This window comes from Drosophila montana, unplaced genomic scaffold (assembly GCF_035044405.1).
Source record: "Drosophila montana isolate Dmon_TW-CO22-7 unplaced genomic scaffold, ASM3504440v1 contig_2581_1, whole genome shotgun sequence".
NCBI classification, from domain to species: domain Eukaryota; kingdom Metazoa; phylum Arthropoda; class Insecta; order Diptera; family Drosophilidae; genus Drosophila; species Drosophila montana.
In genome coordinates, this window is record NW_026997444.1 from 986752 (window position 1) to 1002351 (window position 15600).

Genomic DNA, 15600 nt, shown 5'->3' on the forward strand with positions numbered 1-15600 from the left:
ACACAAATCCAGGGAATATGTTCTTTGCTTTAAGACAATAAAAAATTCGTGAAGTACATACATATGTACTTTTGATTTAAATTAAAAAGGAATATAAGAAAAAATTCTGAATAAAACTTGTTTTTGTATTTTATTCCTATGTCTATTAAGTGGCTGTTGAACTATATACTACTTGATTTTTGGTTTTCAATAATATTTAAGAAACTTGATCTTTATAAAACTGAATGTGTAAAATATGTCGTTGTGTTATAAAAAAAAATACGGGGCAGTTTTGTTTGTTTTGTTAAATATAAGTTAAGAAACTCGAACTGTGAGTCAAGGCAGAAGCGTTTATTAAAACTGTCACAATTTATTAGAATAGACTGAAAATCTACGAAATGGAAACACTAAAATAACAAATGAGAATGCGTTGTGTCAGATAATTCCAAAGGAAAAAATATATCGATAAGTTGGCCCCAGCCCCTTTTCTCCGCCACTGTACTCGTTTATAATACATTATGTTTTTACCACTTTAACCATTACGCATCTAGTGCTTTATTATTGACTGTGCAATCGAATGAGTTTGTGTATTTGTATGTGCATATTACCGATCTAAAATCCCCAACAACATCCAATGTTAAAACCGACCAACAAACCAAAAGCCGTGGCTGAATCAACAACTACTACAAAGTATGAGGCCTTTATCGATTTCACCTTAACAGTGTACAAATAGGTTTTACTTTATATAATTATTCTAATAACCATGCAGAATTTATATGAAATGTACCACACATCGAAGGATTCATCGTTGTAACATTGTAAACAATTTACGAGTTGTATATATGGGTATGCATGTACATATGTACCAACTCATTCATGGCATTTACAGCTTTTCACTAGTCTAATCCGTTCAATACTTCGGGCTCCCAATTTTTCAATCATGGCATTGAATCAATATAATTCTGTAATACCGTATTCTTACATACATATGTATTTATATATTTCCTCAAATAATTTTTACCGTAATTATAAAATAAAAGTTTGGTTTTATCTTATCTTGCAAATAATGGGAAGCAAAATAACAGCCGAATTTGTTGTAATATTAAATTTTGGCAGGAGTATCGAATAAGATTTGGATTATGACAGACTTCCTTTTAAAGTTACTTTGAGGATATATGAATATAATTAGATATTATAGATATGACATTGTAAATGCCATGAATTGTGACTTTTGAATATTGGAGGTATATTTCATATAACTGCATGACTATATTTTAAATACTTCGTGCTAATCCTGTCATGTCACAGATAACTTTCTTTCCTAGTACTAATTATGGTATCTATACATTTAAGTAACGGCCATAATTACGTTATTAACGGATACAAACCTAGCGCGTAGATAATGGAAGTGTCGGCCGATCCGTACGAGCAGAAACTTTACCAGATGTTCCAAAGCTGCGAAACATCGCAACGAAACAGCGGCTTGCTAGACGAAGTTTCGCTAACGCGCCTCTGCCAGCTGCTGCAGCTGCGTGATCAGGGATCAGCGCTGATCGCTAATCTGACCGCCAGCGGTAGCTCCAAGTTGGGAGTTTCATTTGAGCAATTCAAGGTAGCGCTGCTTAATTTTCTGGGCACAGAATTCGACAGCGCAACATCGCGGCCCGGATTAAGCACACCATCTGGACTTAAAGGTAATTTTATAATTTTACCTAACCCCGAGTGTCAGCTGTAAATAATAAAACAGCAGCTTTTATGAGGGGTACAGCTGGGATACCTGCCCTGCAAGAGAGCTAGGTAGAGATAAAAACAGGAATAGTGCATTTAAAAGTGCTCCGCTGTGTGTTTGTCCAACAGTTGCAATTAGATCCTCCTAACGATACAATGGGTACACGATTGTATTACAAACAGTGCTCCGGGTTTTTTGATCCAATAATTGAAACACTAGCTGCTCGTTTTGGTACACACGAAAATTCGACGTTTATATCTAAAGCTAATTACTAACAGACTTTTCTTTTGCAGAGCGTTCGTTGGTGATAAGTGACGAATCACCTGCCAACACATACCGTGAGAGCCTGCCAGAGGGCGAGTCGTCTGATCGTGAGGTTTCGCCCAAGCTTATAGTGGGCACCAAGAAGTATGGGCGCCGCTCGCGGCCCCATCAGATTGGCCTCGATGAGTTACCTGTTACGGACTCGGATAATACAGACGAGGATCAGCAGCAAAGTCTTAACGGGCTTAACGCTAACATCGTTCAAGTGAGCAGCAGCGCCTCGTTGTTAATTTTCACAATAATCAATTTTTTTTTTAACCAACTTTTTAGGTGCAACGATCATCGTCACAAAGTGATCTGCCTGGCAGCCGGTTCCTGCACTCCATCTACTACAGCGGCAGCAAGCTGAAGCGCTGCGCTTCACTACCAGCACGCAAGAATCTGCAATCGAAAATGATCACCACAACGGGGAGCACAACAACGGCCTCGACAGTCGGTACGCAAGTCGACAATAGCAGCACCAAAAGAAATCTCAGAGAGGCAGCAAAAGAGTGCAGCAGCGTGGAGTCGCTAGGTAAGTGCCACTTGGTCCAAGCTTCAAAGTATAAATCACGTTTGCGACGGTTTTTCTGTTTTTGGTAACACATCAGCTTTAGCTTAGATCCATCCCAACTGGTAAATCATATATATATACTACGTGTGCTTTAATTTTGCCTTGCCTTTTGGCAAGGAGTTAAATTAATCTTTACGGACTCTTAACTGTCATGTGTGCTCAAGGCGTCCAGCGTGTGCTTCATATAATTAATTCAAAATTAAACTAGGAGTATTTTCAAACTATTCAGGAAAACCCCAATTACTACCTACATTTCATAAACATATTTTGAAGACAATAGATAAATATAAATCTCTAATGACAGTTGGTTTTGGTGAGCTCTTTAAACGAGAGTAAACTATTATTAAACATTTCCTTTCCCAAATAATTAAGAAACAATGAAAAAAATAAGATCATGGTCCCTGCAAAACTTAGTTTCTAAAAATATATACATTTAATAATGTAATTTTTACATACTTTTGGGCAATCGTTTTTTGACATTTTAACCATACTGTGAAAATGCAGCACATAATTGATTTCCTTTGTGTAGATTGTCTTTCGCTCTCAACCGATATATAAATAACTTGAATAATTTTAATATTCAGTCAAACAAACGTTGATTATTAATATTAAAATCGTTTACTTGGGATAGTTTCTTAATGGTTTTGTCGTACACCTTTCACTGTATTTTATGGGATCCAGCTTTTCGCGTGGCTTAATAATGCTCATACTTTACATACTTTACAGACCTCATGACCCCACATCAATTGGAGATAATTAGCGCGCAAGTTATCATTGACACCTGGGAAATGGCAAATATCGTTAATAGTGTAGGTTTGTTACACGCTCTAGGCTTCGACGAGGAGGAGGTGAACCTCCAGCAGCTGACCAAAGTCCTTGAAGAAGAGATACGTGGACTTGAGCTGGATCCACATTCAAATGTGTTGCGTGCTCTGGTGGCGCTCCAAACTGTGGAGTTAAGATCGCTACGACAGGCATTCCGTCAACAGCATGAGGAAAATCTAAAGCTGCGATCTGATAATAAGGCAGCCAATCAGCGAGTGGCGATGTTGGCCGCCGAGGTTGATGAAAGGCATGCAATTTTAGAGGACAACTGCAAAAAGGAGGTGCATCAACTAGAGCAGAGACACGCAAGTATGGTGCGCGATTTAACTCAGCGCATTACAAGCGATCGCGACCATTGGACCAGTATGACAGCGAGATTAGAAGCCCAGATTAGAAGCCTCGAGCAAGAGGAGATCAAGCTGAAGACTGAGCTAGAGCTGGTGCGTGCTGAAAATACTGAGCTGGAGAAGGAACAGCAGAAGATGCACCTGCAAATGACTGAGGTACTAGAGCAAAACATTAAGTTGAATCAGGAGCTGGCTAAGTGTGAGCCAGTAATTAAATTGGAGAACAGCGAACATGCTGCCATTGGCAGAGATAAGACTACAGAGGATGATGAGATTTTGGACGTTATGGAGCAAATGGCCGCATTGAAAACGGAGAACGCACAATTACGTGACAAAACAGACGAACTAACAATGGAAATTGAGAACTTGTACGTCGATCTGGCTCGTACAAAGTCAAGAAAAAAGGATGCTGCAACTGTTGGTGGGATTGCCTCAGCAGCGGACTCGGCCGAATGCGAAGAACTGGAGGCTGTTAGCGTCGGATTGGCCACCAAGCGAAGAGGTGATTCGCCTAGCAAGACGCACGTAGTTGGCGAAAGTCCTCGGCTGGGAAAACAGCGTAAGTGTTCAGAAGTAGGCGAGTCCAGTGACAATAGCAGTGATTGGTTGGCGCTCAACTCTGAACTGCAATGCTGTAAAAGTCACGAAGAGGAGCTTGCTACTCTGCGGCTGACCGTCGAGCAGTTGGAACTAAAGCTAAAGGCTGCCGACCCTGCTAAAAGCGCTAGCAATAGTCGTGCCACCACGCCGGAGACACGCTGTAAGGAGCTTGAAAACAGTTTGGAGCAAATGCAGCGCGCTTACGAGGATTGCGAGGATTACTGGCAATCCAAACTAAGCGAGGAGCGGCAAATGTTTGACAAGGAGCGCCAATTATATGAAGATGAGCAGCTGGAAAGCGATAAAAAGTTCACCGAGCTGATGGAAAAGGTACGCGAGTACGAGGAACAGTTTAGCAAAGATGGTCGGCTGTCACCAATTGATGAGCGCGATATGCTGGAACAGCAATACGTTGAACTCGAGGCGGAGGCTACGCATCTGCGGAATAACTCAATTCGCATGTTAGAAGAAAAATCTCTTCAAATAAACGCATTGCAGTGTGAGGTGGAAGACTTACGTACACGTCTAGGCGAGAGCGTAGAGATATTAACTGGAGCATGTGAGATCAATCCGGACGTCCTGGATCAGATAACTGCACAGTCTAGTCAAAGGCCTGCCAGTTCGCCCATTAGCTACCTGTGGCACCAAAGCACAATACAGGAACCTCTTAAATCGTTTGATGCTGCTACCGGGGAGAGCAGTCCCAAGGTCGTCACACTCCTATGCGAGTCTCCTAGCCACAAATTAACCAGCCGGTAAGTACAGCGTATAGATATTGTGCGGCTCTTGGGAGTCTTTTCTGTGTATATGTTTATGTGTCACGTCTTTATAATTCTGATCTTATTTAAATATTATTTTGTAACTGATGAGTGGATGAGTTGATGTGCTTTTCACATGTTAAATAAATTAGATAAAACTTCAATTTAACCTTTTGTCAAATTCATATTAAGCTACTATTTAAAATAGTTAAATGTCTTATTATCAACATAATAAAAGTCAATTAATAGTTCCTTTTTCTGTATCATTAGAGCAACACATATTTCTAGTTTTCAATTAGGTTCTATTGATTTAACAAATATATTTTTTAGAGTTCAGTTTGGTTGGTTGGTGTTTTTTTTATGCCCTGCAAATCAGATATTAGGTAAATGGTCTGAAAGAACTTTTCAAAGACAGATGAAGTTATCTCCAACCCAATTATTTAATTTAATCAGGCCGACGATCTGAGATCATCGGTCTGTATAAAGTTGGTTTTCAGAGAATATCGGAGCTAAAAACACTTTTTTAACAAAAAAAAAAAGTCTCGTATAACGTAAGCAGACAGTTGTCATACTTGATAACAAAATTGAAAAGAATTTTTTTGTTTTGTGTCCACTTTTTTCCATCCAGTTAATGAATGTCAAAAATTGGAAAATGTATATCTTCCACAGCTTAGAGATAGACTAGTCAAAATATTTTGATAAATTTCAATGGGAGTTATTATGTACTGTGAGCAATTTAATGCCAATTTTGGCATGTAGGAGTTCGTAATATAAACAACATATGTACGCAAATCAAGAGTAGTATTTACTAAATAAAGGTCTGATCCCTAAACTTCGTCCTTGGTGTGCCGTCGTTTAGCTTAACGAGCTACTGGTTGCGATCCTCCATAGATTTCGATAGACAGCGCCCACTTATTTAAAATTGTTATTTTTTTTTGTTGGCCTGAGCCCATAAGGTATAATAATTAATGATTAACTGGCAAAAGTAAGCATCTCCGAGCCTATCATTTGATTTGATCTAGCCATGTCTGTCTGTTCATAATAGCAAGTAAGAGTGCGCAAGTCGGGAGTGCCCGACTAGGGGATACCCTGAACCTTCTTGCGCTCACTTGGTTTAGGGTATACAAATATTATAAAAAAATACACATCAAAATTATTTTCTATTTGATTATGCAAAGTAAGTGGGGAAAGGGAATCACAAGGCCGAACTCCATAAGTGCGTTCATAGATTTATTTAAATGTGAATTTAAGCAGACAAAAATTCACAAGTTAATTAACCAATTGTTCAAATGGAAAACAAGTGAGAACGCAGTCGATTAAAACAGACTTTTTTCACATTGCCCTCGAAAAACGATTTTAGAAAAAGTTTCGAATTTCGTAGTGTTTAGCTTGATCTCAATAATTCAGAAGTTTTTTTATTTGACAAAATTTGTGACTAGTTTAAATCTGGTTTAAGTGCGGGTATCCACGACCACATATTTAAAGTGCAAAGCTTCTAGCTTCAATAGGGAAAAATTGTGTTCAGCCACAATTGATACCAAATTGCAATTGATACGAAAAACAAGGATTAAAAAATACAGTTTATAAGCAACTTTATGAATAAATTATTATATGAAAAGTCCACCTGGAGAGAGAGCTTTTGTGATTCTGTGTACTGTTGTTTTTGTTCTCCAGCATTACCTTACAAATTTTAATGCTAATTAAATTTATTTTTTAGAAACAATCTTACCACTTCGACGACATCCATATTTAGTACTACGCCTCGTGGAACTTTATCAACGGGCCCATCATCCACAAACAGTGATACAAAATATACTTCGTCAGCTAGTGTTTGTCCGCCGGCGCCCATTTGCAAGCCCAAATGTTCGTCCGAAGGCGAAATCGCGGATAGTGAGACCTCATCAACTGCATCGAACAAGAGCTTTGATTCGCACAGCGTGGTGTCAACCAGCAAAGCGTCTTGCTTCAGTCATGAAAAGTGCAGTAGCCCGAGTGTTCTGAAGGAGGAACTAAAACGTCTTAAATTCTTCGAGCTTTCACTCAAGGAGCAGATAAAGGATCTGAGTCTGCAACGTGACGGTTTAGTCATGGAACTGCAACAGTTGCAGGAAGCACGTCCTGTTCTTCAGAAAGCATATGCGGTGAGATTGTTGATAATAAGTCGTTAGCTTGTATTTATTTTTTATTTATTTATTTTTTTAAATAGCGAACAACACATCCGACGCTTCAGCAGCGACTTAATCAGCTAGAGCTGAGGAATCGACATTTACAGAATGTGGTTAAGCAACAGCAGAAATATACCGAGTCTCTGATGCAGCGTAAATACAAGAAATTATTACCATTGACTGATCATTTTATTAATTGCAATCAATTAACCCATAGAATCCTGGCGGCAGCATCAAGTGGATCTCAACGAGTTGCACGGTCGTATTGAAGCACAGGCTGTCTTGATTGCCGATCAGACTCAGCGTCTTCAAAACGCCGATATTCTTGTGAAGGATTTGTATGTGGAGAATTCGCATTTGACCGCTAATGTTCAGCGACTTGAGCAGCAGCGAGCACGCGTTAATCTCATTCACCAACAGCAGCAGAAACCGCACCTTGTGCCTACCTTAAGCGATCCATCTGGAATTCCGTAAGAGAAACGCACCAGAGATGAAATAAAGACACATCGAAGTAATACGATAATATGTACCAATACACTAGGCATCATTAATGCAGTGATATTCTTCAGAGTATTTACATGATATTTTTTTGTTTGTGTTCATATATAAAATTATATATGTTCTCGATAATGTTTTTTGCTGAAGAGCACCTCAAGAAGCATCTTTGTACAGAATGGAACAATCGACTGTACCGATTTTTATATCAATAATCTACTAATTGAACTTCAGTTTTGGTATATACATTGTTGATCTTATAAATCAATAAATTGACATAGTTAACGTAATAATAGAGATAACATTTTAAATTGGTTAATTTATCAAAGTTTATCACTCGCATATATATTGTTGATTTTAATGGTATTAAAGTAAAAAAAAAAGACGTCGAAAGTAGCAAGATTTGTAATCCAATTACCGTACAACATGTATTTATTTCGCATATTAAAATAGTTATTAATATGCAATCGTTTTGTCAAATATTTATGTATTAACATATTTACGAACCAATTAATTTGTAAATGCTCGATGTATACCTTAATTCTATGTTATGATCTGTGCTTGTTAATGTACGAACGAAACATTAAACTTTATTTTGTAAAACTAAAAAAAATGTATTTAATTTACGAGAACGGCATCTTTCTTCACCAAACTAAAGGTTATATACTCTTGCAGATATCAGATGAGTGGGATATTTTAATACTTTAAAGCAAATATACAGGATTTTTTTGATCAATAGTTCTTATTGGACCTTTATGCTTATGCTAGTATATCGGAGCTGCCCATCACATCCAGTTGGACTGCCGAAAAATTTGCAGATGTCTCGAGTAACGCTCGCTATAGTCAGGGGCTGGAATGTAGCTGGAATGCAGATGCAGCTCAAGGGTCTTACACATGTCGATCACGTCGGTCCGGATGGAGTCCAGCTGTGTTCAAAGGCATTCCTTATCAGATCACATACAACTTATTATCCCTCACGTTTTGTCAGCTGCGGCCTACCCAATTATTTTAATAAACGTCGAAAACTTCCATTATATTCCGCCTTTCAATTGGTATATCTTATTCCAATTGGTTAGAAAAGGAGCCACAAAATATTGTGTTGCCATTGTATTATATAGATAAATTTATTGGCACGACATACGATTTACTCAGGATGACATATATTTCATTATGTTGTAGTCTCGCATTGATTGGCACCTTTGCTCATAACTCAAAAGCGACGCTTCCAATGCGCTGAATTCCACATTCAATAAATTGTTAGTCTGCTTTAGTAGAGCCAAAAATGTATTGACAGCTGACTTTGGTTTTACCACTGGAATAAAAAAAGTACATTGCAAATATTAGTAGGATTTTAAGTTTCTACTTTCATTTAAATAAAATGTTATTTACATTGTGGCTGGGTCTTGGGTTCAGGATTCGGTACTGTAGTCGTGGAATTACGTCGTTTACTACCATTTTCTACAAATTGTGCAATTACACTTCGAAATTTCTCCGGTATTAGAAATAGACGATCCACGTTTCCTTTTTTATAGCAAAGGTATGCAGATTTCATCTGAAACCATTTTCTGCGGACTTGAGTTGGTGATTTGTTGGGAAATCCATGCCTTTTCATTTTGCTAGCAATTTGGGTAAAAGTATTGTGCGTTGTTGTAGCGTGTGCCGATCCTTGCGTAAGTCTCACTTCATTTAGTAAATTAAGCATGCATTCAATTTCGGCAGTGAGCCAAAAATTTCTTTTTAATTTTTCAGATTTCATTTTTTTAGAATTAATATTTACTATTTATTAGAGATGTGTAATTGAGTACGTGCGTCAAGTTAGCATCGGTCATTGGGCTTCGATTGTTAGAACTTGGTTCCGGAGCTGGAACCACAGATTTATTTTAGTTCTAAAAAACTGAACTGTCCATATTTTGAATTTACTCTTCTTAAAATCCATTAATTTAATAATTATTGCCCCGAAACTCACACGATTAAATGCTATAATTTCACCACTAACCATAGAGATGATTATTTTAACGTTGGAGCATCTATATATTGTATGGTTAGTGGTTATAGTCATTTCACACCGAGTACATTTTATGGGAACGAATGAAATTTATTGAAGATATGAAACTGCTGTTAACATTGGCAACATCTAACATCTTTTCAAATGAAAAAAAACTCTACAATTAAAATTTTTTTAAATAAATTGTCAAGTTTGGCCGAAAAGAAAACGGAATTTCGATATCGATTCTTATTGATTGCTTGGAAACGGCGACTCTCTGAAACAAACCGGTACTGCGAGAGCACTAGAAGGACCTGCGTTAAAATTTTTAAGTCAGCTCTTGTACGATCTGAGATCTATGCGTTCATCCACAGACGGACGGCTAAATCGAATCGGCTATTGATGCTATTGATATACCTTATGGGGTCAGCGATGCTTCCTTCTGCCATCAAACGGGTTAACCTGTACTAGTTCACAGGATACGACGTCGTGTCCATTCACGAGTCGTTTGAGATCACCTTCGAGGCCAACTCCGTCATCATTATTACTTTTATCACACTTCACTACTCTTGTTCCCTACACAAAGGCCCTGCCGCACTGCCTGGAGCCATAGCGCTCCGCTGCACACTTTGTCATTCTCAAAGCACGTCTACTCGTTTGGATCGTCAGCTTTTATTCTTTGCTGCCGGTGTTGCACGGTTGCGAGAGCTCCTTGCCCTTAATTAATTTCAATAATTCGACACCTTGCCTTGTTCAGGTCTCTTGAGGGCTGCTAGCGAGCCTGTTGGCGTGTGCGGCTGGCCAATTGTTGGAACCAGGGGATCTTCAAATCTCTTGCGCTCTTAAAAATCCTGAATAAAGTCGTACCTCAAAGGGATTGCACTCTTTTGGGATTGGGTTGACAAGCCATAACTCAGGTTTGTATTCCAAATTGCCAGATGGGTGCCATATCTTGTAGGTAAACTAACCGTTTACAAGCGAGCGATAGTTTGCTGCGGTAGTTACGGAGCATGTCAATTGAATCTTTGTTTCACTCAGAGCTGGCAACACCCCTCACCTTATTGGCCTAATTTAACGTCCCAGTTTCTAACGCAGTTGCTATAAAGTTATAGGTGGTACTGAGCTGCATCTGGTGGGTAGATCCAATTGGTTTATTTATTTGATTTATAGCTATGCTGTGTAGGCGGGGTGGTGAAATATATTTGATAATTATATGTACTATTCAATAAGCTACATGTCAAATTTACTTAGCCTCCAGAAAGACGATTTCGAGATCTATCGATTGCTTGGAAACGGGATAAATTATCGTTTATCGAAAACAAACTCATACTGCGCATGTACTAGGTGGACCTACATTCCAAATTTCTCTAATGTCTCTAGCTCTTATAGGTTCTGAGATTCTTCCGTTCATACATACGGACATGGCTAGATCGACTTGGCTATTGGTGCTGCTCATATTATAGACATACTGACCAGCTATCAAAGAAATTATATATTATTAAACAAACTATTAGAAAATGTAAAGACAAATGTTAAACTAACATCTTAACTAACCCAAAATTACGAACACATATTAACCACTAGAGTTCTTAATTTAAAGCTTTGTTTTTATTAAGTTAGAATAAATATATTCTAATTATGTACATCTAAAGGAATTACAGTAAAGTTGGTGTATCAAAAATCAACTTGAACCAACTGTTACCTTCAGTGGTATTACATTTTCCAGGCTGCCTGATGGCGAGGTAGAAAGGCGGGACACATAAGAGTCATCACTTTTCACGTGTTTTTCTTCCACAGTATCGTTAAAATACCAATTTTTTTTGTTGGCCAGGAACAGTAGCATAAGGGCAGGTAAATGTATTAATGAAAATCTGAACAACTTTCGGGAGCTGCCACTGTCAGATTTGGAGTTAAATTTATACGCTGCAATTAAGAAACGATAGATTAATAATTATGCTCTATTGGATATCTATATTAACTGGATATCTATATTAACTTAAGGTGCACATTGATGACTAATTGAAGAGTTTATAAAATGTATGAGCTAATAACTAAAGTCTTAATATCTTTAATTACGTAGGACGGCGGTTTTAAAAATTTCGTGGTCAAATTTATTTCCTAAAAATAATTTGAGGCCTGTTTCAGACTTTTTAAAAAATTCAAGCTTCCTCCGTGGAAAATGCGATTCATAGATGTTTTGGGCTAAGTATTAAGTTTTGTCCGATTTGCATCAAACATATTTTCAAAGCTCTACGTAAGAACTAAATGAATACGTATTTCAGCGATTTGGTAAATTCCGCTTACATCAGTGGTTAATTAGCGAAAAACGGTTCTATGAAAGGTTTTTGCTTGCCATCCGATCGATCGATATTTGAAATATCATTTGAGACGTGTGTTACATTTTTCGCAGAATCCAAGCTTCCTGATAGTACATACATAGATACATGATTGTTTTTTATATACATATGCCAGCATGCATGCATGTGTACATGTATGAATCCATGTCCGGGTACCTTCTGGCATATATACAATGTATATATGCAAACATGCATACATATGTACATACATACATACATGCATGCATACATATATATATGTACACACATACATACATGCATACATACATATGTACACACAAACATATATATGTACATACATGCATACATACATATGTACATACATGCATACATACATGCATACATACATATATACAAACATACATATGTACATACATGCATACATACATACGTATGTACATACATACATATATATATACATACATACATATATATGTACACACGTGCATACATACATACATAAGTACAAACAAATAAATCTACATAAATACACAAAAAAAAAATCACTTCACTGCTAGCTTAAGCATGAAAAACTGCAGGGCCTACTTGAATTCTTGAGAATCAAGGAGGAGAGCACTTGGCAGAAATTCGTTCTATTTAAATTTACAGCACAGAGACAAATAAGCTTGGTGTGCGTTGCGTATTAGAAAACAAACATGCATGCATACATATATAAATGAGTGCATATACTAACACACGCACGCCCACACACACACACACATATATATATATAATACTTATATTCCTTCGTACAAAATACCTGTAGACTTTGTTCGATATAAGCTCACTTTTATAAGATTTGTAGAGAATCTATACTTTATTTATTGCTAGTTATATATAAACAGTGATTTTACCAAATAGAAGGTACGTACGACTATGTATCCGAAAATAAAAAGGAACAAACATCGAATGAAAAATAATAATATGAAATTCCAATTTTTTTGCAGTCACGAAAAAAGGCTGAGACTATGTCGTATTCTTAAAAAGTAATTTTCCCTTTGCCTCTAATAGATGACCACCTCAATCGCTTACAAAACGCATTGATATATGTATATCATAACTGACTTGAAGAATGCCTTTTTCTAAGTTCACCTCGTTTGTTACTCAGGACGGCCAATATCAGTTTTGCAAGGTGATGTTTGGCTCAATAAATTTACAGTGGATTATTTACATTAATGCAATGTTTAGACGAGCTTTGTCGCAGAACTTAGCATCAGATTGAATTTAATTTTTGTTAAATTAAATTTTATATAAACACGAGTACAATTTTCAGGTATTCTTTCCCATTTAAACTATTGGCTTTCAATTTTTTTTCAAGCATTTATAAGTTGGTTTAACTGCCAAAAGTTATAGCAAAACTATTTTATTCTGTTGACTAGTATTGTTAGAGCGGACGATATGTTTTTAATTGTAGTGGAAGTTACTTTTAAATATTTATTAAAAGCATGGCTAACACAATATTAAACTGTAGATGCTTTTCAAAAATTATTTTGTTTTATCAATAAGCCGAATTTATACATCATATTACCTGGGAAAGCTCATAATTTGTTATTTTGTTCGTCTATATATAGGTACATATCTAAAATTAGCCACTAGTATAAATATTCACTTACCTAGATAACAAAAGTATGCATTTAAAGGCAATGTCTCCAAAGCAAACCAATAATTAGTAACATCAGCAAGGGGAGCTACCAGAGACAGTCCGCATATCGCGAATGCATAACGCAATGCAGTTCGACGACAAAGGCCGGGGTTGGTAACAGCCATCATACGATAGCCGGCTCGCGAATAATCCGGACGTAGGTTCCACGAAAGGGCATTAAAATGGGGGAACTGCCAGGCATACAGAATTCCGGCAAGAATCATTGCGCCCGCATCTAGCGATCCTGTGCAACCAGCCCAGCCCATCAGTGGAGGTATTGCTCCAACAATGGAGCCTACCCACGTGTTGCCAATACTCATTCGCTTCATTGGTGTATATATTGAGGTGTAAAGAAATAGGTTTCCGGCTCCTAACGCCGCTGTTAACCCATTGACACCAAAATACAACAAACATAGTCCTGATGTCGCTGATACAAATGCGAAGCCAACCGCTTTAAGCGGAGTTATTTGACCAGTAACCAACACCCGGTTTTTTGTTCTAGACATTTGTGAGTCAAAGGGAACTTCGTGATATTGGTTGATCGAATTTGCCGCTGCTGAAACCAAGCCTGTTCCCAATGTGCACATTACAAATGTAGTTAAGTCAAATGCAGCAGGTGCCATAGCATATCCGCCCATTGTTGTTATGACAACTAACGCTGTTGGGAAAATGTATTAGTTTTTTTAAACACACATTTTAAGTCAACTTACATGTCAAGCGAAACTTGGAAAGTTTTTTATATTTACTTAAAACATTTCCGTCATCTAAATATGGGCTCTGCATCCATGGACATTTCTCTACGGTTATTTTTAAATTTTCTGGTTTCTGTTCTTTTAATATGGTAGAGGGACCAGAGGTTTCAGTTGATGGCGCATTTCTTGCCTCACATAATTTTGAACTCGCCGAAGATCTCGCGATTGTCGAAAACTAAGAATTGTACAACCATTGGACTACCAGCACGTTGCATAACAATTTCCAATATCTTACCCGAAAGATGTTTACTTGCGCAGGAAGTATATGTGTTGATAAGCACTCTAATGAACTAATTTTATAATACGCGCGAAACATTATATATTTGGTTTTGCTGCTTAATATTAAGTATTTAAATCATATTTCAGAATTCTTATTCTTAGGACATGGCTTAGATATGAACAATTGGTACTCAGCCCCTAAATGTAACAAGTATTCGAAAGTAACTAGTTACAATTCCAAAGTAACAGTGACAAAATGAACAACATAAAATAATTAGGCTGAAAAGAATGAAAGTAACTTTACAGTTCATTGGGATCCCAATATACGAAGATGATTTATTTGATTGATACACAATATTTTTCTTTTATTTATTACGTGTCGGCTTATCTTATGAGGGTCAGCACCGGCCAGCCAGTAGTCTCCTTAGGTGTGAGTATATCCGTGGCCGCCGTCACGAACAATCGCACAACACTACACTTAATTTGCACATCACTAAGCAGCTGACTCCAAAATTTACACAAGGGCTAGCGACAAAACAAAGGTAACCATATTTACTAACATAAAATCTGACGTCGACTTAACGGGAAATGTTTATTTTAGTCAGATGCGTATAGTTACTTATATTTGTATGATTATTGAAAACATGAAAAAAAAGCCAAACCTTATGAAAATCAATTGAGTTTTGACCGAGTTATGGGGGTGGAAAATTTTACCTATGTCTATATAGGATATTTGAGGGTATGATTTTCACATGAATTTGGACCAATAATAATGCTGCCAGATTTAGCTGCCAAATTGATCTAGGGGTTAAACAACGCAAAAAAAAGCCAAACCTTAAGAAAATCAAATGAGTTTTGACCGAATTATGGT

General features: G+C 37.3%; 3 protein-coding genes across 3 annotated transcripts; 1 reads left to right on the forward strand and 2 right to left on the reverse strand.

The window, feature by feature from the left end:
- Window positions 1–470: 470 nt before the first annotated feature.
- Bsg25D (blastoderm-specific gene 25D) lies at window positions 471–8335 on the forward strand. The gene is made up of 8 exons (XM_064682955.1): window positions 471–669; window positions 1333–1673; window positions 2002–2237; window positions 2303–2546; window positions 3312–5112; window positions 6833–7256; window positions 7322–7433; window positions 7498–8335. Exons 2-8 carry the CDS (start codon window positions 1382–1384, stop codon window positions 7752–7754), a joined length of 3366 nt encoding a protein of 1121 aa, XP_064539025.1. The 5' UTR covers window positions 471–669; window positions 1333–1381; the 3' UTR covers window positions 7755–8335.
- Window positions 8336–8453: 118 nt separating this feature from the next.
- LOC135428844 (uncharacterized) lies at window positions 8454–9598 on the reverse strand. The gene is made up of 2 exons (XM_064682957.1): window positions 9165–9598; window positions 8454–9087 (listed from the first exon to the last, which is right to left on the reverse strand). The coding sequence occupies exons 1-2, from the start codon at window positions 9529–9531 to the stop codon at window positions 8924–8926; spliced, it is 531 nt and encodes a 176-aa protein (XP_064539027.1). The 5' UTR covers window positions 9532–9598; the 3' UTR covers window positions 8454–8923.
- A 1742-nt stretch (window positions 9599–11340) lies between these two features.
- LOC135428843 (protoheme IX farnesyltransferase, mitochondrial) lies at window positions 11341–14908 on the reverse strand. Its single transcript, XM_064682956.1, has 4 exons — window positions 14746–14908; window positions 14469–14685; window positions 13730–14416; window positions 11341–11682 (listed from the first exon to the last, which is right to left on the reverse strand). The coding sequence occupies exons 1-4, from the start codon at window positions 14824–14826 to the stop codon at window positions 11441–11443; spliced, it is 1227 nt and encodes a 408-aa protein (XP_064539026.1). The 5' UTR covers window positions 14827–14908; the 3' UTR covers window positions 11341–11440.
- Between the last annotated feature and the right edge of the window lie 692 nt (window positions 14909–15600).

What these genes read in the sequence shown, in the direction of transcription:
- Bsg25D (XM_064682955.1), top strand. Translation starts at nt 1,382, where the DNA reads ATGGAAGTGTCGGCCGATCCGTACGAGCAGAAACTTTACCAGATGTTC. An exon ending in CACACCATCTGGACTTAAAG is followed by an intron (nt 1,674 to 2,001) that starts GTAATTTTATAA and finishes TTTCTTTTGCAG; the next exon opens with AGCGTTCGTTGGTGATAAGT. An exon ending in TTCTTCAGAAAGCATATGCG is followed by an intron (nt 7,257 to 7,321) that starts GTGAGATTGTTG and finishes TTTTTTAAATAG; the next exon opens with CGAACAACACATCCGACGCT.
- LOC135428844 (XM_064682957.1), bottom strand. Translation starts at nt 9,531, where the DNA reads ATGAAATCTGAAAAATTAAAAAGAAATTTTTGGCTCACTGCCGAAATT. An exon ending in ACCCAAGACCCAGCCACAAT is followed by an intron (nt 9,088 to 9,164) that starts GTAAATAACATT and finishes TTTTTATTCCAG; the next exon opens with TGGTAAAACCAAAGTCAGCT.
- LOC135428843 (XM_064682956.1), bottom strand. Translation starts at nt 14,826, where the DNA reads ATGTTTCGCGCGTATTATAAAATTAGTTCATTAGAGTGCTTATCAACA. An exon ending in CGCAAGTAAACATCTTTCGG is followed by an intron (nt 14,686 to 14,745) that starts GTAAGATATTGG and finishes TACAATTCTTAG; the next exon opens with TTTTCGACAATCGCGAGATC. An exon ending in TGCATACTTTTGTTATCTAG is followed by an intron (nt 11,683 to 13,729) that starts GTAAGTGAATAT and finishes TCTTAATTGCAG; the next exon opens with CGTATAAATTTAACTCCAAA.